Below are 15,676 nucleotides of genomic sequence, written 5' to 3'. Positions count from 1 at the left end.
TATAAACTTCTCCGTACAAAATGATGCAGGAACATCGAGTTGACCTTTACTTTGTCATGCCATAGATATGCGTGCCATCCAAATATTTTTTTATATCCCTCTAGGGCTAATAGTTTCTTGTTCTTTAATGTCATCCATTCTTTCAAGCAAACTAGGCAGATTGCATCATGATAAAGTCTCAGATTGGGCAGTTGCATTCCGCCTCTTTCCTTTGCATCTTGTAGAACTTTCACTTTCACTCGAGGCTTCTTGCCTGCCCAAACAAAATCTGATATTTTCCTCTGCCATTTTTCAAATTGTTTAGAGTCTCTGATGATTGGTATTGTCTGTAGCAAAAACATTACTCTTGGTAACACATTCATCTTAACTGCTGCAATCCTACCCAACCATGACAAATTCAATCTGTTCCATTTAATCAAGTCTCTCTCTATCTGAGTCCATAGTTTTTCATAATTGTTTTTGAACAAATCTATATTCTTTGCAGTTAATTCGACTCCCAAATATTTCACTTTGCTTGTTACTTCACAGTCCGTTGTTTCCATTAATAGTTGTTGTTTCTGCTTGGTCATGTTTTTGCATAGTATCTTTGACTTCTTTTTGTTAATATAAAAACCTGCCAAGTCTCCAAACTCCTTAATCTTATCTATCACTCTTGGCATATTCTCCAGTGGGTCCTCTACAATTAACATTATGTCGTCCGCAAATGCTCTGACCTTATATGAATAGTCCTTTATTTTAATTCCCCGAATTTCCTCATCTTGACGTATTTGTATCATCAGAACCTCCAACACTAAAATGAACAACAATGGAGATAACGGGCAACCTTGTCTTGTTCCTTTGCTTATCATCAATTTCTTAGTCAATTCATCATTCACCACAATTGCTGCAGTCTGGTCTCTGTAGATTTCCTTAATTGCTCTGATGAATCTTTCTCCCAGTTGTAGCTTTTCCATAGTGGCAAACATAAAGTCCCAGTTTAAATTATCAAACGCTTTTTCAGCATCTACAAAGAAGAAACCAACCTCTTTGTCACAACGCTTATCGTAGTATTCAATAGCATTGATCACTGTCCTTAGATTGTCTCTTATTTGTCTGTCTGGCAAAAAGCCTGCTTGTTCCTCCTCTATAACTTCCGAGAGCCACCCCTTCAATCTCTCCGCCAATATCTTCGCAAAAATTTTATAGTCATTGTTAAGTAGCGATATGGGTCTGTAATTTTTCACGTTAGTCAGGTCTTGGCCCTCTTTTGGGATCAATGATATGTTCGCTTCACTCCAAGTAGCTGGAATCCTTTGATCCCTTAAAATTCCATTTATCACCTCTTTTAGGAATGGTGCCAGTTCATTAGCCATTACCTTATAAAATTTAGCCGTAAGTCCATCTGGCCCTGGCGCCTTTCCTAGATTTGCAGATTGTATTGCCTTACTTATTTCCTCGTCAGTTACTTCACTGTTCAGCTTGTTTCTCCAAGCTTCCGAAATTTCTGGAAGTTTGATCTTCTCCAAATATGACGCTATTGATTCTTTATTCACTTCTTTCTTATTATACAACTTAGCGTAAAATTTATAAAAGGCTCTACTAATGGTAGTCTGCTCCAAATACGTTTTATTATCTTCACAAATTTTATTTATTATTTTCTTTTCCCTTTTCTTCTTCAATTGCCATGCCAGGTACTTCCCAGGTTTATTAGCGCCCTCAAACGCTTTTTGATTCAGTCTTTTAAGATTCCATTCCAATTCTTTATTACTCATTGCTGTTAGCTGTTCTTGAAGTATTTTAATTTCCTGGTATATTTTCTTTTTCCCTGGTCTCTTTTTTAGCTGTGTTTCTTTGGCTTTTATTTTCTCCTCAATCTCTTGTCTTTTCTCCTCTTTCTTCTTTCTTGCTCTACCATTTAAATCCATTAGTATGCCCCTTACGACCGCCTTGTAAGCATCCCAAACTTTATTGGTTGGTACTTCTTTATTCACGTTGTATTGTATAAAAAACTTTGTCTCTCTTCTCAGTATTTCCATATTCTCATTTTCCTGTAACAAGTCCTCATTTATTCTCCATGCTTTCCTTTTTCTCCTTTTTCCTAGTTTCCACATAATTGGATTATGATCTGAGCCTACCATCGGCATTATTTCCACCTCTTTAGTCCATAACGCTAAGTCTTTTGAGGCCCAGATCATATCAATTCTTGATAATATAGAATGCCTTGCGGAATAAAAAGTAAACTGTCTGCTTTTAGGATATTCTCTCCTCCATACATCTTCAAGGGTCTCTTGTTGAATCAACTCAAAAAAAAGCTTTGGTAAAAGTCCTTTTTTCTTTTGTGCCGTTGTAGTTTTTTTATCTAGTTCCAAGTCTGTCACTCCATTGAAGTCTCCAGCAAGAATTATCTGGTCATATACAAAATCATCTAAATGCTTCCTCAAATCCTCAAAGAAGCTTTCTTTTGCACCATTAGGTGCATAGAGTCCGACTACCAACGCTTTCTTTAAATTCCAAATACATTCCACTGCTACAAATCTAGCTTCCACATCTCTCATAACAAATTTTGGCTGTAGCTCCTCTTTTAGGTACAGCACCACTCCTCTTTTTTTCTTATTAGAGGCCGCTACAAATTCTTTGCCCAGTTTTCCAGATTTTAAATATTTTACATCCTGTTTTCTAATATGGGTCTCTTGCAAACACACAATGTCACATTTTTGTTTTAGTAGCCAGTGAAAAATGTTTTTCCTCTTATTCGGTGAGCTTAGTCCATTTACATTCCAAGATAATACTTTACACTCCATACTCATGGTCTTGTTGGTAATTCTTTTTCATTGTCCTTAATAAATCGCTCCATCTCTCGCTCAGATCTGATGCGTTTTTTGGCCCCTCCAAACTCAAAGGACACTCCTTCCGGTAACTCCCATCTGTACCTGATTTTCATGTCCTTCAAAATCTGAATTAGCACTTTATATTTTTTCCGGTCTAATAACACTGATCTGGGCAATTCCTTCATTATGATAATCGTCTTGCCATCAATCTCCAATGGATCTTGAAACTGTTTTGTCACAATCATCTCTTTCATATTTCGTGTTGTAAACTGCACAATCACATCTCTTGGTAATTTCCTCTGGGTTGCAATTCTCGAGTTCACACGGTATGCCACATCTAGGATAGCCACAATTTCCTCCTCCTCCTTCCCCAGGTATTCAGCCAACACCTCAATCATCTGTTCTTGCGCTGACTTTCCATCCACTTCTGGCAAACCACGAAAACGTAGCTGCTTCTCCATATGTTTAGTTTCTGCAACTGACATTCTCCCTTTCACCAATCTCATCTCTGTTTGTTGCGTGTCTATTAAATTCTCCATCGCGTCTTCTACTGTTTTAACTCTCTGCTGCGTTCCTTGTAATTCACTTCGTATCGTTTCCATGCCTTTTTTCACTTCTGACAGCTCCGACTTTACTGTCTGTGTAACCTCTTTAACCTCTTTAATCAGCTCCAATTTCGTGTCCTTAAGCTCTTTAATCATATCTAAAAGTTTTTTATCCAGATTTTTGTCCAGGTTTTCTATTGCCGATTGCCACTCTTTTTTCGACATCGTGGGGCTTGCTTTGGCTCGCTCCCACGACTCTGCTCTCTTCCTTAACTCCGTGGCGTAAAGTTAAACGTTTTTCTTTTTCAAATGTCCCAATCTTCTTGCCAAAATTAAATTTTAAAGTGTCCAAAATGTCGGGCGTCTTTTCTCTATGGTTTCTCTATGATTTTGTAATCCAAAATGGCCTACTTCCTTTTCCGCTGAAGCCGCGACCCTTCCCTTTTCAAAAATGGCGATTCCCTACTTCCTGCCCTCCAGCAAGGGCCGCTTCTCTCCAGCCGCTCTATTGTTATTACGCACTTCCTGTCTCCCGTCTTCCCACAGCAGGTCTCGCGATGGTGTCTTTTTCTCACAGCTCCAAAGCCACAGGTATTCAAAACAATAGTCCGTTTTCTTTAATAACTTCTTTAAACTTAGTCTCTTTTCAAATACAACTCCTGCCGAGTCTTCCCCTCCTTTTCACTAGTCTGTTGCAGTTTAAAAATCTACTTTTTTTCCTTTCTGTTTTTGTCAATCTTTCCCGTATCGAAAGATAACGATCTTTACCTTCTCTTCACTTTTCTCGGGTTGTAATCGCTGTTTCGATTTTAAGTTCTCCTCTCAGCTTCTTCCCCCAATCGAAGCTTGGGTATGTAGGTCTTATGCCAGCCGAATTGGCCCCAAAACTGCCGCAGAGATTGTAGCCGACCCGTCGCAAGGTGGGACCTCAAGGACCGGGAGGAGACTCGTTGTGTAGAGCCCCCCCTCGTCCGAGATCTAGCTCACCCTAGGGTCTTGAGCGTTCTTTGCCTGCTCCCCGCCTGAGAGCAGTCGGCCGCGGGCTATTTTCACCCCTCCGGCCGGTTAAAACGGCAGTCCGGTCAGCTCCGCGAATGGAGCTGCGTTAGACCTCCATGGATCCCAAACCGGAAGTCCGAGGTGGCTGATTTTGTTGGACCTTTCAGCAGCATTTGACATGGTTGACTATGAACTGTTGACCCACCGCCTCGCTGAGGTGGGGATCCAAGGGACTGCCTTGCAGTGGCTTGTCTCTTTTCTCCACTGTCGGGGACAGAGTGGCACTTGGGGAGAGCTTATCCACATGCCAGCCTTTGGTGTGTGGCATCCCACAAGGAGCACTACTCTTCCCCCTTGCTATTCAACCTGTATATGTGCCCCCTTGCCCAGCTGGTGCAAAGTTTCAGACTGAGTTGTCACTAATATATGGATGACACCCAGTTGTATCTGTTGATGGATGGCTGGCCTGACTCTGCCCCTGATGTCCTAGTGAGAGCCCTGGAGGCTGTGGCTGGATGAATAAAGCAGAGATGGTTGAAGCTGAACCCGGTAAAGACGGAGGTCTTGTACTTGGGCTGGGGATTGCCAGATTTGGGAATCCAGCTCCCAACCTTTGATGGGGCGCCGCTAGTGCCTGGCTCATCGGTCCGGAGTCTTGGAATGCCACTGGATTCCTCCTTATTGATGGAGGGCCAGGTCACAGCAGTTGCCCAGTCTGCATTTTTCCATCTTCGACAGGCCAGGCAGCTTGTGCCCTATCTGTCGACCCATGACCTAACTATAGTGATCCATGCAATGGTCACCTCCAGAATAGACTACTGTAACTCACTCTATGTAGGGCTTCCCTTGGGCTTAACCTGGAAATTACAGTGAAATTACACTGCTGCCCATGTTCTGATTGGCATACCGTACAGGGCACCTTACTCCCATCTTGCAGCAGCTGCCCTGGATCCCCGTGGAGTTCCAGATTAGGTTCAAGGTTTTGCTTTTAACCTTTAAAGCCCTAAACAGACTGGGACCAGCATACCTGCAGGTCCACCTCTCCCCATATGTACCCCAGAGAGCATTAAGATCTGCAAGTAAGAACTTCCTGGTGGTCCCCAGCCCCAGGGAGGCCTGGCTGGCCTTGACCAGGGCCAGGGCTTTTTCATTCCTGGCCCCAACCTGGTAGAACTCTCCGTCGGAGGACACCTGGGCCCGCCAAGACCTTATGTTCTTTCGGCAGGCCTGTAAGACGGAGTTGTTCCACCAGACATATGGTTGAGGCCAGTCTTTGACCTTCTGATTGCTTAGATGCCTCCCTACCAGTCTCCTGCCAGGGGGGCGACAAAGTCATCTGCCCCCCATAAGTGCTGTCACCAGAATATGATCAAACTATGGCCCCCACCCACTCCTCTTGGTTTGTTATGTTCAGATTGGGGAAATTGGAGGGGCCGCCATCTGATACACGGTTTTAGGTATTTATGTTTTTAGTATTTTAAATCTTATTTATATATGTTTATACTTTAAATGCTCATTGAGTATTTTATTGTACCCCACCCCGAGCCTGTTCGTGGGGAGGGCAGGCTAAAAATTGAATTAATAAAATAAAATGAAAATAAAATAATTGTCCCTGTTCCCACCACACGTAATGCGTGATGAGTACTGGCAATTGCATTTAAGGTGAAATCATGGGGTGGAGACATACTTGGTGGGTGCAGCAATATGTGCTGATCTATCTAATGCATTTGGCATTTTCTGAATGAATGTGTATTTATTCATTTTCATGGTATGAAAGATAATTTATGAAAGATACATAGCAGGGCAGTCCCCAGCATGCATGCTGAACTGTAACGTGCCATATTACTTTGCTTGACACACAGAGTTCTCTGCCCAACGTACAGAGATACTAGCAGCATTGTGGGGACTTCGCTTGTGCCCAGTGTGTCTAGCTGTCTATAAACCTCATTTCCCCCCCTACCTTTTTTCTTTTGGGTGGCCAGCCCATCAACTTGTTCACAGATACTGTGGCTTTTCTAATGTTTGGGCCAAAAAGGTTGTCTGCCTTAGCATAGAGGGCACAGCAAGCTACATTAGACACGTTTTTGATCATGCTTCTTACATATGAATTATATATAGAAATGGAAGAAAAGCCCCCCCCCCATACATGCATTATGGTAGTCTTGTATAAAGAGTGAACAAAGCAGTGCAAATATTTAATGTAACATTGTGATAAGTGATTCAGTTACAATGTTTGTGCCAGCAGTGACTAGCAAGATGAGACTTCAGTAAACCTAATCTTAATTTTGTCTTCCTTTTTGAAGTTCATTCTCCATGGGCAGGGCCAATAAGAGCAATAGCAATTACTGTTCCCTTGGTTGTCATCTCTGCATTTGCAACCCTTTTTACAGTGATGTGTCGTAAAAAGCAACAAGGTATGTATTTTTCTATGAAACTGATCTTAAAGGAGAATATCTATAGTAGGGCTAATTTAAGGATTAATGGATATGCTGAAATTACCAGCCCCAGTATTAACCCTGCATGCGGTTAACTTGTTTCTGTTTGGTCCCTGGATTGGAATATTATGCTGCTGTTGGGAGGAACCACAAACTCGTAGAATGCCTTATCACCTAGTTGAGAACTGTCTAGTCAGTCATAGCAGTGCTGCTGATCTACTGAATGGTAACTGGATTGTGGATGCAGGCCTGACTTTAGGAAGGATGGTAGGTTTGTTTAGGTTCAGGTCCCCTGTGCTTGCATGTGAGGAAGTAGTCTTGGAAGTATGCACCCTGAAATAATTCTCTTGTATTGCTAGAGTTAACCTTGTTGGATTCTAGTGACTTACTCAGAGATGGTAGAGATGGAGAGTAAATATAGGAATATATAGGGAGAGGTTTTATATTTGGGTATACATTTGTTAATACGTACTTGCATTGTATATGTGTGCCTGTTGCATGGTCACATCTATGTTAGACTGCCTTGAACTGCATAGACAATACTTGTTGACAAGCAGAAATGGTTTCAGCTAAACAAAAGAGAAGAAGATAGAGTTTTACAGGATTTATAATTAGGAGGAAAACCTTTTATTTGGGGGGAATAAAAATGGGCTGATTTGTGAAGCTGAAGGAGAAATTGCAGCACTTTTTATATGTAGATAGTAAAATACTTCTCTCTTTCAATTTAGAAAATATCTATTCCCATTTAGATGAGGAAAGTTCAGAATCTTCGACCTACTCTGGAGGTCTCCATGTGGAAAGGCAACGGCCTCGGCCCAAAGTGTTCATTTGTTATTCCAGTAAAGATTGTCAGAAGCACATAAATGTCATCCAGTGCTTTGCTTATTTTCTTCAAGACTTCTGTGGTTGCGAGGTAAAAATTGCTGTAGTCACTGATGCTGCTGTGCATATAAACATTCCTAGCCATGGCAAAGAATTGTGGCAATACTCTGTTTTAAAATGATTAAATGTTGTTAAATCCTTCAAATTTTAATACTTTTTTTAAAAAAAACTTTATTCCAGGCCACCTTTTTAAAAATTCAAATTTCTGTGAGATAACTTATTCTCATTTTTTCTTTGCAAAGACTATTTTAGAAGGGATTTTTTTGTTTGTTTAGTGTTTAATCCAGTTTTGCAAGGATTAAATAGGAATCTCTATTTTTTAACCCCTATGGGCAGATTCATGTACCAAGTCTGACCTCTAGTGGTCAAGTAATTTGTGTCATGGTGTGTGAGATATTTTTCAGAGTGATGGTCATGGCAATTTTTAAAAGAGTGCGATTGAATGCTATAATGCTTTAGCCATAGTTCATCATCTTTTTGCACACGGAGCTTCTACACCACAGTAGCTTTAGTACTGGGGATAGCTCTGAATCGACTAATGCTCAAGTGACACTAGTTGCATGTAAACAGTTATTCCATGATACTCTAATGGCTCCAGTTGCACAAAGTTGCATTTCATCAACTGCAGCTTCATCACCCATTGTATCCTCTTTTCAATAAAAATTATCTTGCACCTGTTATCATGTTCCAGTTATATCCAGGCTTCATTATTGCAACATTTTATATAGCACTGCTTTTGAAGACAGATTGGAATCTTTAGCTACTTCAAAGTATGGCAGCCAAGCTGAGGACCAAACTACATAATACATTTGGCTATGAATTGGCTCAGGGTTCAGGATGTATGCAGCCCATGCAGTGGGGCAAAAAGCCTCTTCTGGGGAAGTTTCAGCTTGGCAAAACTGCAGCGAGGGAAGATAGATGCCCATCTTCCAGCTCTGCAGTCTTTGATCTCATCCAGGCCCTGTAATGCTTGAGGATTTAAGTTCCCTGCAGCTGTTGTGTGGCTGTGGGGAAAAGTATCAAGTTGAGAGAACCTTTACCTAATTAGTGGCCAACTCTGTAGTGCCCCCTTATACGACATCTTTTTCCCTAATTGGGACCCCAAGCAACTTATATCATTCTCCTTTCTTCTATTTTATCCTCGGAACAGCCCTGCCAAGTAGGTTAGGCTAAGAGTGTGTGACTGGCTCAAAGTCACCCAGCAATCTTCCAAGCCTGGGTCTCCCAGATCTAAGTCCAGCACTCTGACTACTATGCAACAGTGGCTCTAAGGTTAGCCGTTAGGAGCATAGTTCCCCAATTATAAAAGACCTGTGTTTCCCAGTGCAATTCAGTGTGCTGGCATTCACCTATAAAGTCTTACATAGCCTGGAATCAAGTTGTCTTTAACTTCTATATAATCCTATCCAGTATCATCTGCCACAATCCTCCTTTATGTTTGCTTGATGGCTTTGTCTGTGGGTGCACTCTCTGCTGCCTACCATGTTTGGCCATTGCCTTCATTATATTCATTTAGGCATCAAGTGAAGTCTGTTCTGTTTATCCAAGCTGTAATTATCTAAAACTGGCAGTCTTTCTGTTATTTATATTATGTGTAACTGCAGGTTTGTTTTTATTGATTATTTTATTTGTGTTGTGGTGCTTAATACTTTATTGTAAGGCCCTTTGTGGGTTATTTTCTAAATTATGACATAGCATAAATAAAGAAATCATTCATGCCCCAGAAATATATAAGTCCTTCAGTCACACAGAGCTCCCTATATGCATCGTGATACTTCATGTAGAGTTGTCTGTCTATATTTGGACAACAGAAATACGTTTTATTTGCAGGTTAGTAAGATTAGAGCAAATAAGCAAGGCTTGCAATTTACAGCTGACTTGGATTAAGCAGATGTTGCTTCCTGGCAAGCCTCTAAGAGGCCAATGTTAGCTGAAAATGTCTCTCTCTCACACTCTCGTTCACTGTGCTGCCATTAGCTATATGTGCAGCGAACTCAAAAGAGGTCTCAAAGCCACTTGGATTCCCCATTCTGTCTTCATTTAGCATCAAGGACTAGCTTGATAGTGATCCTTGTTCACAGCCTAAGATGGTGTTGGCAGAACACACTGCATCTGTCAAGGCTGGGCATATATTCTGCTCCCATCCTTCTTTGCCCCATAGTCACTAAAAAGAGTGAGGATTAATTCCAGAAATAATTTTTATTACCCCTTTACCTCTACTGGCTGTGTCTAATCATGGTGGAGGAAGAGAGGGGCACAATTGAGTGTAGACCCCTGTGTATGACAGAGTTCTTGTGCTTATTTTTGCACTTCATCAGCATTGGAAGATTTATCTGCAGCAGAATAGATTAGGTTACTGAACATAAATTGTATTCTGTATCTTGAAGAGTGGGTAGTCACTGTGTGAGATATTTTAACTGGGTTGCTAGAGACCAAGTGGTTTAGTACTTCTGAAAACTCCACTAATCTGTATTACTTTCTGTATGTACTGGTCTCTTAAAACTAACTTTATGCTACTTTTTATTGCAACACAATGTTTTCTCATCCTCTAAGATTTCTTTCCTACTACAGGTCTTGCAAGATGTGTAGTAGTTTTGATAAACATTGGGCCACTTCACACAGCACAGCTGCTTCCTTGTGATTATCTTGGTTGGTTAAATTAGTATGAACTGATGCTTCCACACAGATGTTGAACAACTGTAACAGGTTCTGCACCAGCGAAGACACTTAACTTTGGAGATGCATGGAATCATGATAGCTGCCTGCCCATCACCCATCTGGGAGCATCAAGCAATGGCAGCTTCACAGATGCATGAGACAGTCCTGTAGTGGGGAGAAGAGGGAGACTGTTATGATATGTGAACTGGCTCTAATCTCTTGGTAGTTCAGTCATTGCTTTAAAAATTCAAAGCATAAGAGTTTTCATCCTGTTGATCTTGGCATCTGTACTTTACTACAGTCATCATATAATGTTCAATATCAGTTCATCACATAATAAGCATAACCTTATTTTTGCAGGTTTCTCTAGATTTATGGGAGGATCTGAGGATTTGTAAAGAGGGGCAGAAAGAGTGGCTTCATCGAAAAATCAGTGAGTCCCAATACATCATTGTTGTCTGTTCCAAAGGCATGAAATACTTTGTGGAGAAAAAGAACTGGAGGCACAGAGGGCCAAGGGAAAGGGATTCTGGAAAAGGAGAACTCTTCCTGGTTGCTATATCTACAATAGCAGAGAAGCTGCGTCAGGCAAAACAGAATTCACATGACCTCTGCAAGTTCATAGCAGTTTACTTCGACTACTCTTGTGAAGGTGACATTCCTGGTATTCTGGACCTAAGTACAAAATATAAACTCATGGATAACCTACCTCAGCTTTACTCTCATTTACAGTCCAGAGATCTTGGCCTTCGTGATTCAGAACTGTATCCCGTACATATCAGCAAGAGAAATTATTTCAGGAGCAAATCTGGGCGGTCCCTTTATATAGCCATTTGCAACATGCATCAGTACATTGATCAGGAACCTGACTGGTTTGAAAAACAATTTGTTCCTTTTCTTCCACCCCCTTTACATTATCAAGAACCTGTAATGGAAAAATTTGACTCTGGATTGGTGCTAAATGACTTAATTAGCAAACAAGTAACTGATGGGGATTTATACCTGAAAGCCGATGGAAATATTATTCCATCTTTAAATTCAGACTCTCACAATGTGATGCAGCATTTGAATCTTGGAGAGGACAGAGAATCTGAGGATGTTCCAAATAGCCGCTCCATTCTTCAACCCTTGTTGCATGTTGTAAAAGCTGCCAATCTTCCAGATATGCCTCGGGACTCTGGAATTTATGATTCTTCTGTTCCTTCTTCTGAGTTATCATTGCCTTTAATGGAAGGCCTCTTAGCAGACAATACTGAAACCTCTTCAATTACAGAAAGCGTCTCCTCTTCATCAGGACTAGGTAAGATGAAAATGTAGACTCAGAAACCAGCTGCCTAACCATTCAAAACCTATTTTATTGTGTCAGTTAAGCTCAAGTTATTTGTGATGTAACCAGACTCCTGTGGCTGTTGCATCCCTACCTAGATCCAGTACTACTAAAGTAATGTTGCAATGACATCAGATCACCAGGATCATAAATACTGCCTAAACATGCACAGAAGTCCATTCAATACTGCGTTTGATTTTGATAAACTGTCTGCGGCGCTACTTGTAATATTAGGTTCTAATTAGGACTGGTCATCCCCTAAGTGAATTTTTAACTATAAGAGAGGACTAGAGAGTAGGGATGTACGCGCCCCCCCCCCCCCCCACAAATCGAGAAATATGGATTCAGTATTCTGGAGTCCCCAAAAATTCCAAATTCTGGGAATACTGGACTGATTCACTAACTTGGTTTGGCTATAATAAGAGAAATTTGGTAAAGTTCAGCCATTATTCCCTACAGGAAAATCAATATGGGGGGTTGGAATGTCATTTGGTGGTTGAGGCAGACAAATCTCCCAACTGGCCCCTCCCAGTGTGTGTGGGGGGACATGCCCCAACCTTATATTTATTAAATCTTAGCCACCCTGCCCCGTAGACCTTGAAGATGTTTTGAGACGTGGGGTGCAATGTGAGCCACCTTGGATGCTTTTAGTGCAGTGTTATGTGATTGCTACCAATGTTTTATTATATGTTTTTATTATATGTATAATGTTATTTATATGTTGTGAATCTGCCCTGAGCCTGCTTGCAGGGAGAGTGGACTATAAATTAAAATAAATATTTTTTTCAAGCGAACTTCACCAAATCTGACTGTCTTCTAAAGACCTCGCAAGTTTCAGGAAAATTGGACCCAAGGGGCCAATTCTGTGGACACCCCAAAAAAGTGCCCCCAACAACTCCATTGTTTCCTATGGGAAAAAGTCAAATGACTGAATTATCATTGCCTGAAGCAAAAGGAATTGAATCTCCCCTGTCATTCACAGCAGCCAAGCATTGGGTTCAGCCAGTGGGGGAACAACACAACAGAACCAGGCAGAACCTATCTACAAGCACAAGGCATTCCCTCACTTCAGTTTGCTTCTGTTAAGTTGCAACAGTGTCCCCTGCTTCAGTTTGGTTTGGGTGGAATAGACATGATTCTTTGGTGTGATGTTGGTCCCTTGGCTCCACTTTGGTTCTGGGGAGATTCCATTCCCTTGCTTCAGTTTGGTTCTGTTGGGCTTTCTCTGTGATTAACTCTGGGCCAAGCTACAAGTGACAAATGACACTTGCATGGCAAGTGTATTTCTCCCTGTTCACTTGCGCTCCACTCAATCCACTTGCCGTTCAAGTGTCATTCGTCACTTGTAGCTTGGCCCTTAGCTTGCATTTGGGAGTGTGCATTGGCCATGGCAGTCTTACCCAAGTGCGTTTCTGCAGTGGGAGTCAGCTGTGAGTTTTTCCCCATAGAGAATAATGGAGAGTGGCTAAGGATACCCTCTTTGGGGCCCATAGAATTGGCCCCCAGGGCCCAATCTTCCTGAACTTTTGGGGGGTCTTTAGAGGACAGTCAGGAGTAGATGCCCTGCAAATTTGGTGGAGTTCAGTTGAAAAATGATTCTCCCCCCCGCTCTGCCAAAAAAAGACAGGAACTACTGTTTTTTTGCAGGGAAACAGTAAAGGAACAGCTAAACCTTGTCTACCAAATTTTATCAAATTAATTGGGGGTGGGGGGTGAGTTCAGAATACTGAATCTGATTCGGTATTGCCTATTTTATCCAGAAATGCAGGATGTCACCAAATCAGCAAAAATTTTGGCTTTTCCCAAACCCAAACTGCACACCCCTCCTAGACAGCAGTGTAGGGCAGCCTGTTTCTATACCCTGACTATCAGAAATCTTTCTTGAGTTTCTGGAGCATTCATTAAGTCTACCTACAGATTCCCAAATTTCTCTCCACAAGATGGTTAGAAACATAGGTTTTTAAAAAACGAAGATTTGGGCATTCTAGAATCTCTCAAGGTATTCTATTTGGGTGGCAAACTTACAGAAAAATTTTCTCCCTCCATTTTTAAAGATTATTTTCAAGTGATAGTAGTAATATGTTAGGATAGGATCCTTATTACTAGTAGGTTTGTTGAATGTTGTGGAAATAATAATTGTATCTCATTTTTCTTTACTCAAGTAGAGTTGAACAGATTAATCAGCAGGAAATTTTCAATGTTTTCCCTCCTAGGAGAAGAAGAACCTCCCATGCTTGCTTCAGCTAACACTCTTGTACCTGAAATATGTAAAGCAGAACTTCATTGCCATATTCGCACTAATGAACTGCAGGCAATTGCACCTTTATAACACGTTGCAAGAGTTTTACGCATTGCCACTTTATCACCTGCCTTGATGCATGCATTATTCTCCACATCATCATAGCCACGTGACTGACTTGAAGGAACAGATGTTTTCCTAGAGGATTACTTTTTACTTCCAGGGGGAGTTTATGGCCAGTAGATTTTTCTGTGTAGGGTTTTTAAAAAAAAAATAAAGCATTTTCTGGTTTGATAGAATGTAATTTTTTTTAATTGAAATTTTTCCTACAACCAACTTGGATTTTGTGATGAATTTATATATACAGAAATATGCACACTTACTTCCTAATAAGAAACATATATATATATATTGAAAACATATAAGGTGTTTAGTAAGAAAAGTTTGGCCATTGACATTCAGTGTGTTTTATAACAGTGCTGCTGGCTCTGAAATGCGTCAGGATTTAGGTTGAAGCAAGGGTGGGATTCACAGTGATAAAATACCAAAGACCAGCCCTATTAAAAGAAATAGGCTTTATTAACAGGAATTTTTTTGTTAAATTTTGTTCATGTTAATCTGGCCCAGAGTTTTCTGGTAGAAAACTAAACCCACTTTACGGCGTGTGTCCAGTGTTAACCTGTGGACATATTAATCTTTGCTTTTTCAGTATGAAAATGACTGTTAATGTAGAAAGTTTTATGTATACTTGTTCTCCTGTCACTATCATTTTAGGATTAATTTGTCGCTTATGGAAACTTACATCTTTGTAACTGTTCCTAGCTACCTGATTTTGTAGAAGCTAAAGAACTGCTTGGAGTCTAGTTGATCTGTCAGAGTTGGAGGCAAAAAGTACAAGTAATAGTTATGAAATTGAAAATGTGCATGTACATCTGATAAAGTATCTGTAACTTCATGCTAAGAATAAGCCATGGCTCAGTGGTGGAGCATCTGCTTTGCATACAGGTTCAGTCTGTGGCATTGCCAATGACAAGAGTCAGTGATCAGGTAATGCAAAATACTTCTACGTGAGACCCTGGAGAGCTGCTGCCAGTCAGAACAGACAGTACTAAGCTCGGCGTGTGGAACCAGGTTCATGTTTTCACCAGCTGCCGCCAGGCACTGGCACCATGGGTTGTATACTTTTGTTATTAGACGTATATACATTACAGAATGCATTTTATTCCTGCATTTCATATTTATTATTCAAAAAGTTAGACAAGAAAAATCAATAATTTATTTGAAAGAACTAGTAATTCACAAATGGTAGCTTTTTACACATGCAAGGTTACTGCTTTTTTGGATTGATGAATAAATATTCCAAATTGTCCATTGCCTCACAGACTTCAGTACAAGTAGTAACCAACTTGCCCAAGATCATGTAAGTAGTAAGATGAGTTCAAACTTTGTTACAACTGTGAATGGTAAAGTAATAACATGGCATAAATTGGCAATGTTCTTCTAAATTCATCCTAGATTGTGAAGTTTTATTCTGTTGCAAGTAACAAAAGTACTTTCATAGCATATTGAAGGCATTCAGCAGTATGGATTTGTAGGAGCATCTCTTGGATAGATTAGATGTACCCCCAAGTCTCCACACATTTGTTTTGACATAAGGGAATAATTTGACAAATAATATATCATTTTTTTAAAAGCCTGACTTTCAGCTTCCTCTGTCATTCCAATATAGTGTAAGTTAATGTCTTATTTGTTGCAGTTGGACTGCGGTAGAAGAGAGAGGTTTG

The 15,676-nt window shown here is 40.6% G+C and overlaps 1 protein-coding gene across 1 annotated transcript in view; it reads left to right on the top strand.

The window, feature by feature from the left end:
• Window positions 1-14,145, top strand: part of IL17RD (interleukin 17 receptor D) — an 85,704-nt gene extending 71,559 nt beyond the window's left edge. Inside the window, exons 10-13 of the mRNA XM_054977645.1 lie at window positions 6,655-6,765; window positions 7,515-7,699; window positions 10,687-11,626; window positions 13,867-14,145. Coding sequence (XP_054833620.1) covers window positions 6,655-6,765; window positions 7,515-7,699; window positions 10,687-11,626; window positions 13,867-13,982 — 1,352 coding nt within the window. The 3' untranslated portion in view covers window positions 13,983-14,145. The remainder of the gene's footprint in view (window positions 1-6,654; window positions 6,766-7,514; window positions 7,700-10,686; window positions 11,627-13,866) is intronic.
• Window positions 14,146-15,676: the final 1,531 nt, after the last annotated feature.

This window comes from Eublepharis macularius, chromosome 4, assembly GCF_028583425.1.
Source record: "Eublepharis macularius isolate TG4126 chromosome 4, MPM_Emac_v1.0, whole genome shotgun sequence".
NCBI lineage: Eukaryota > Metazoa > Chordata > Lepidosauria > Squamata > Eublepharidae > Eublepharis > Eublepharis macularius.
This window is presented reverse-complemented; position numbering and strand designations above follow the sequence as displayed.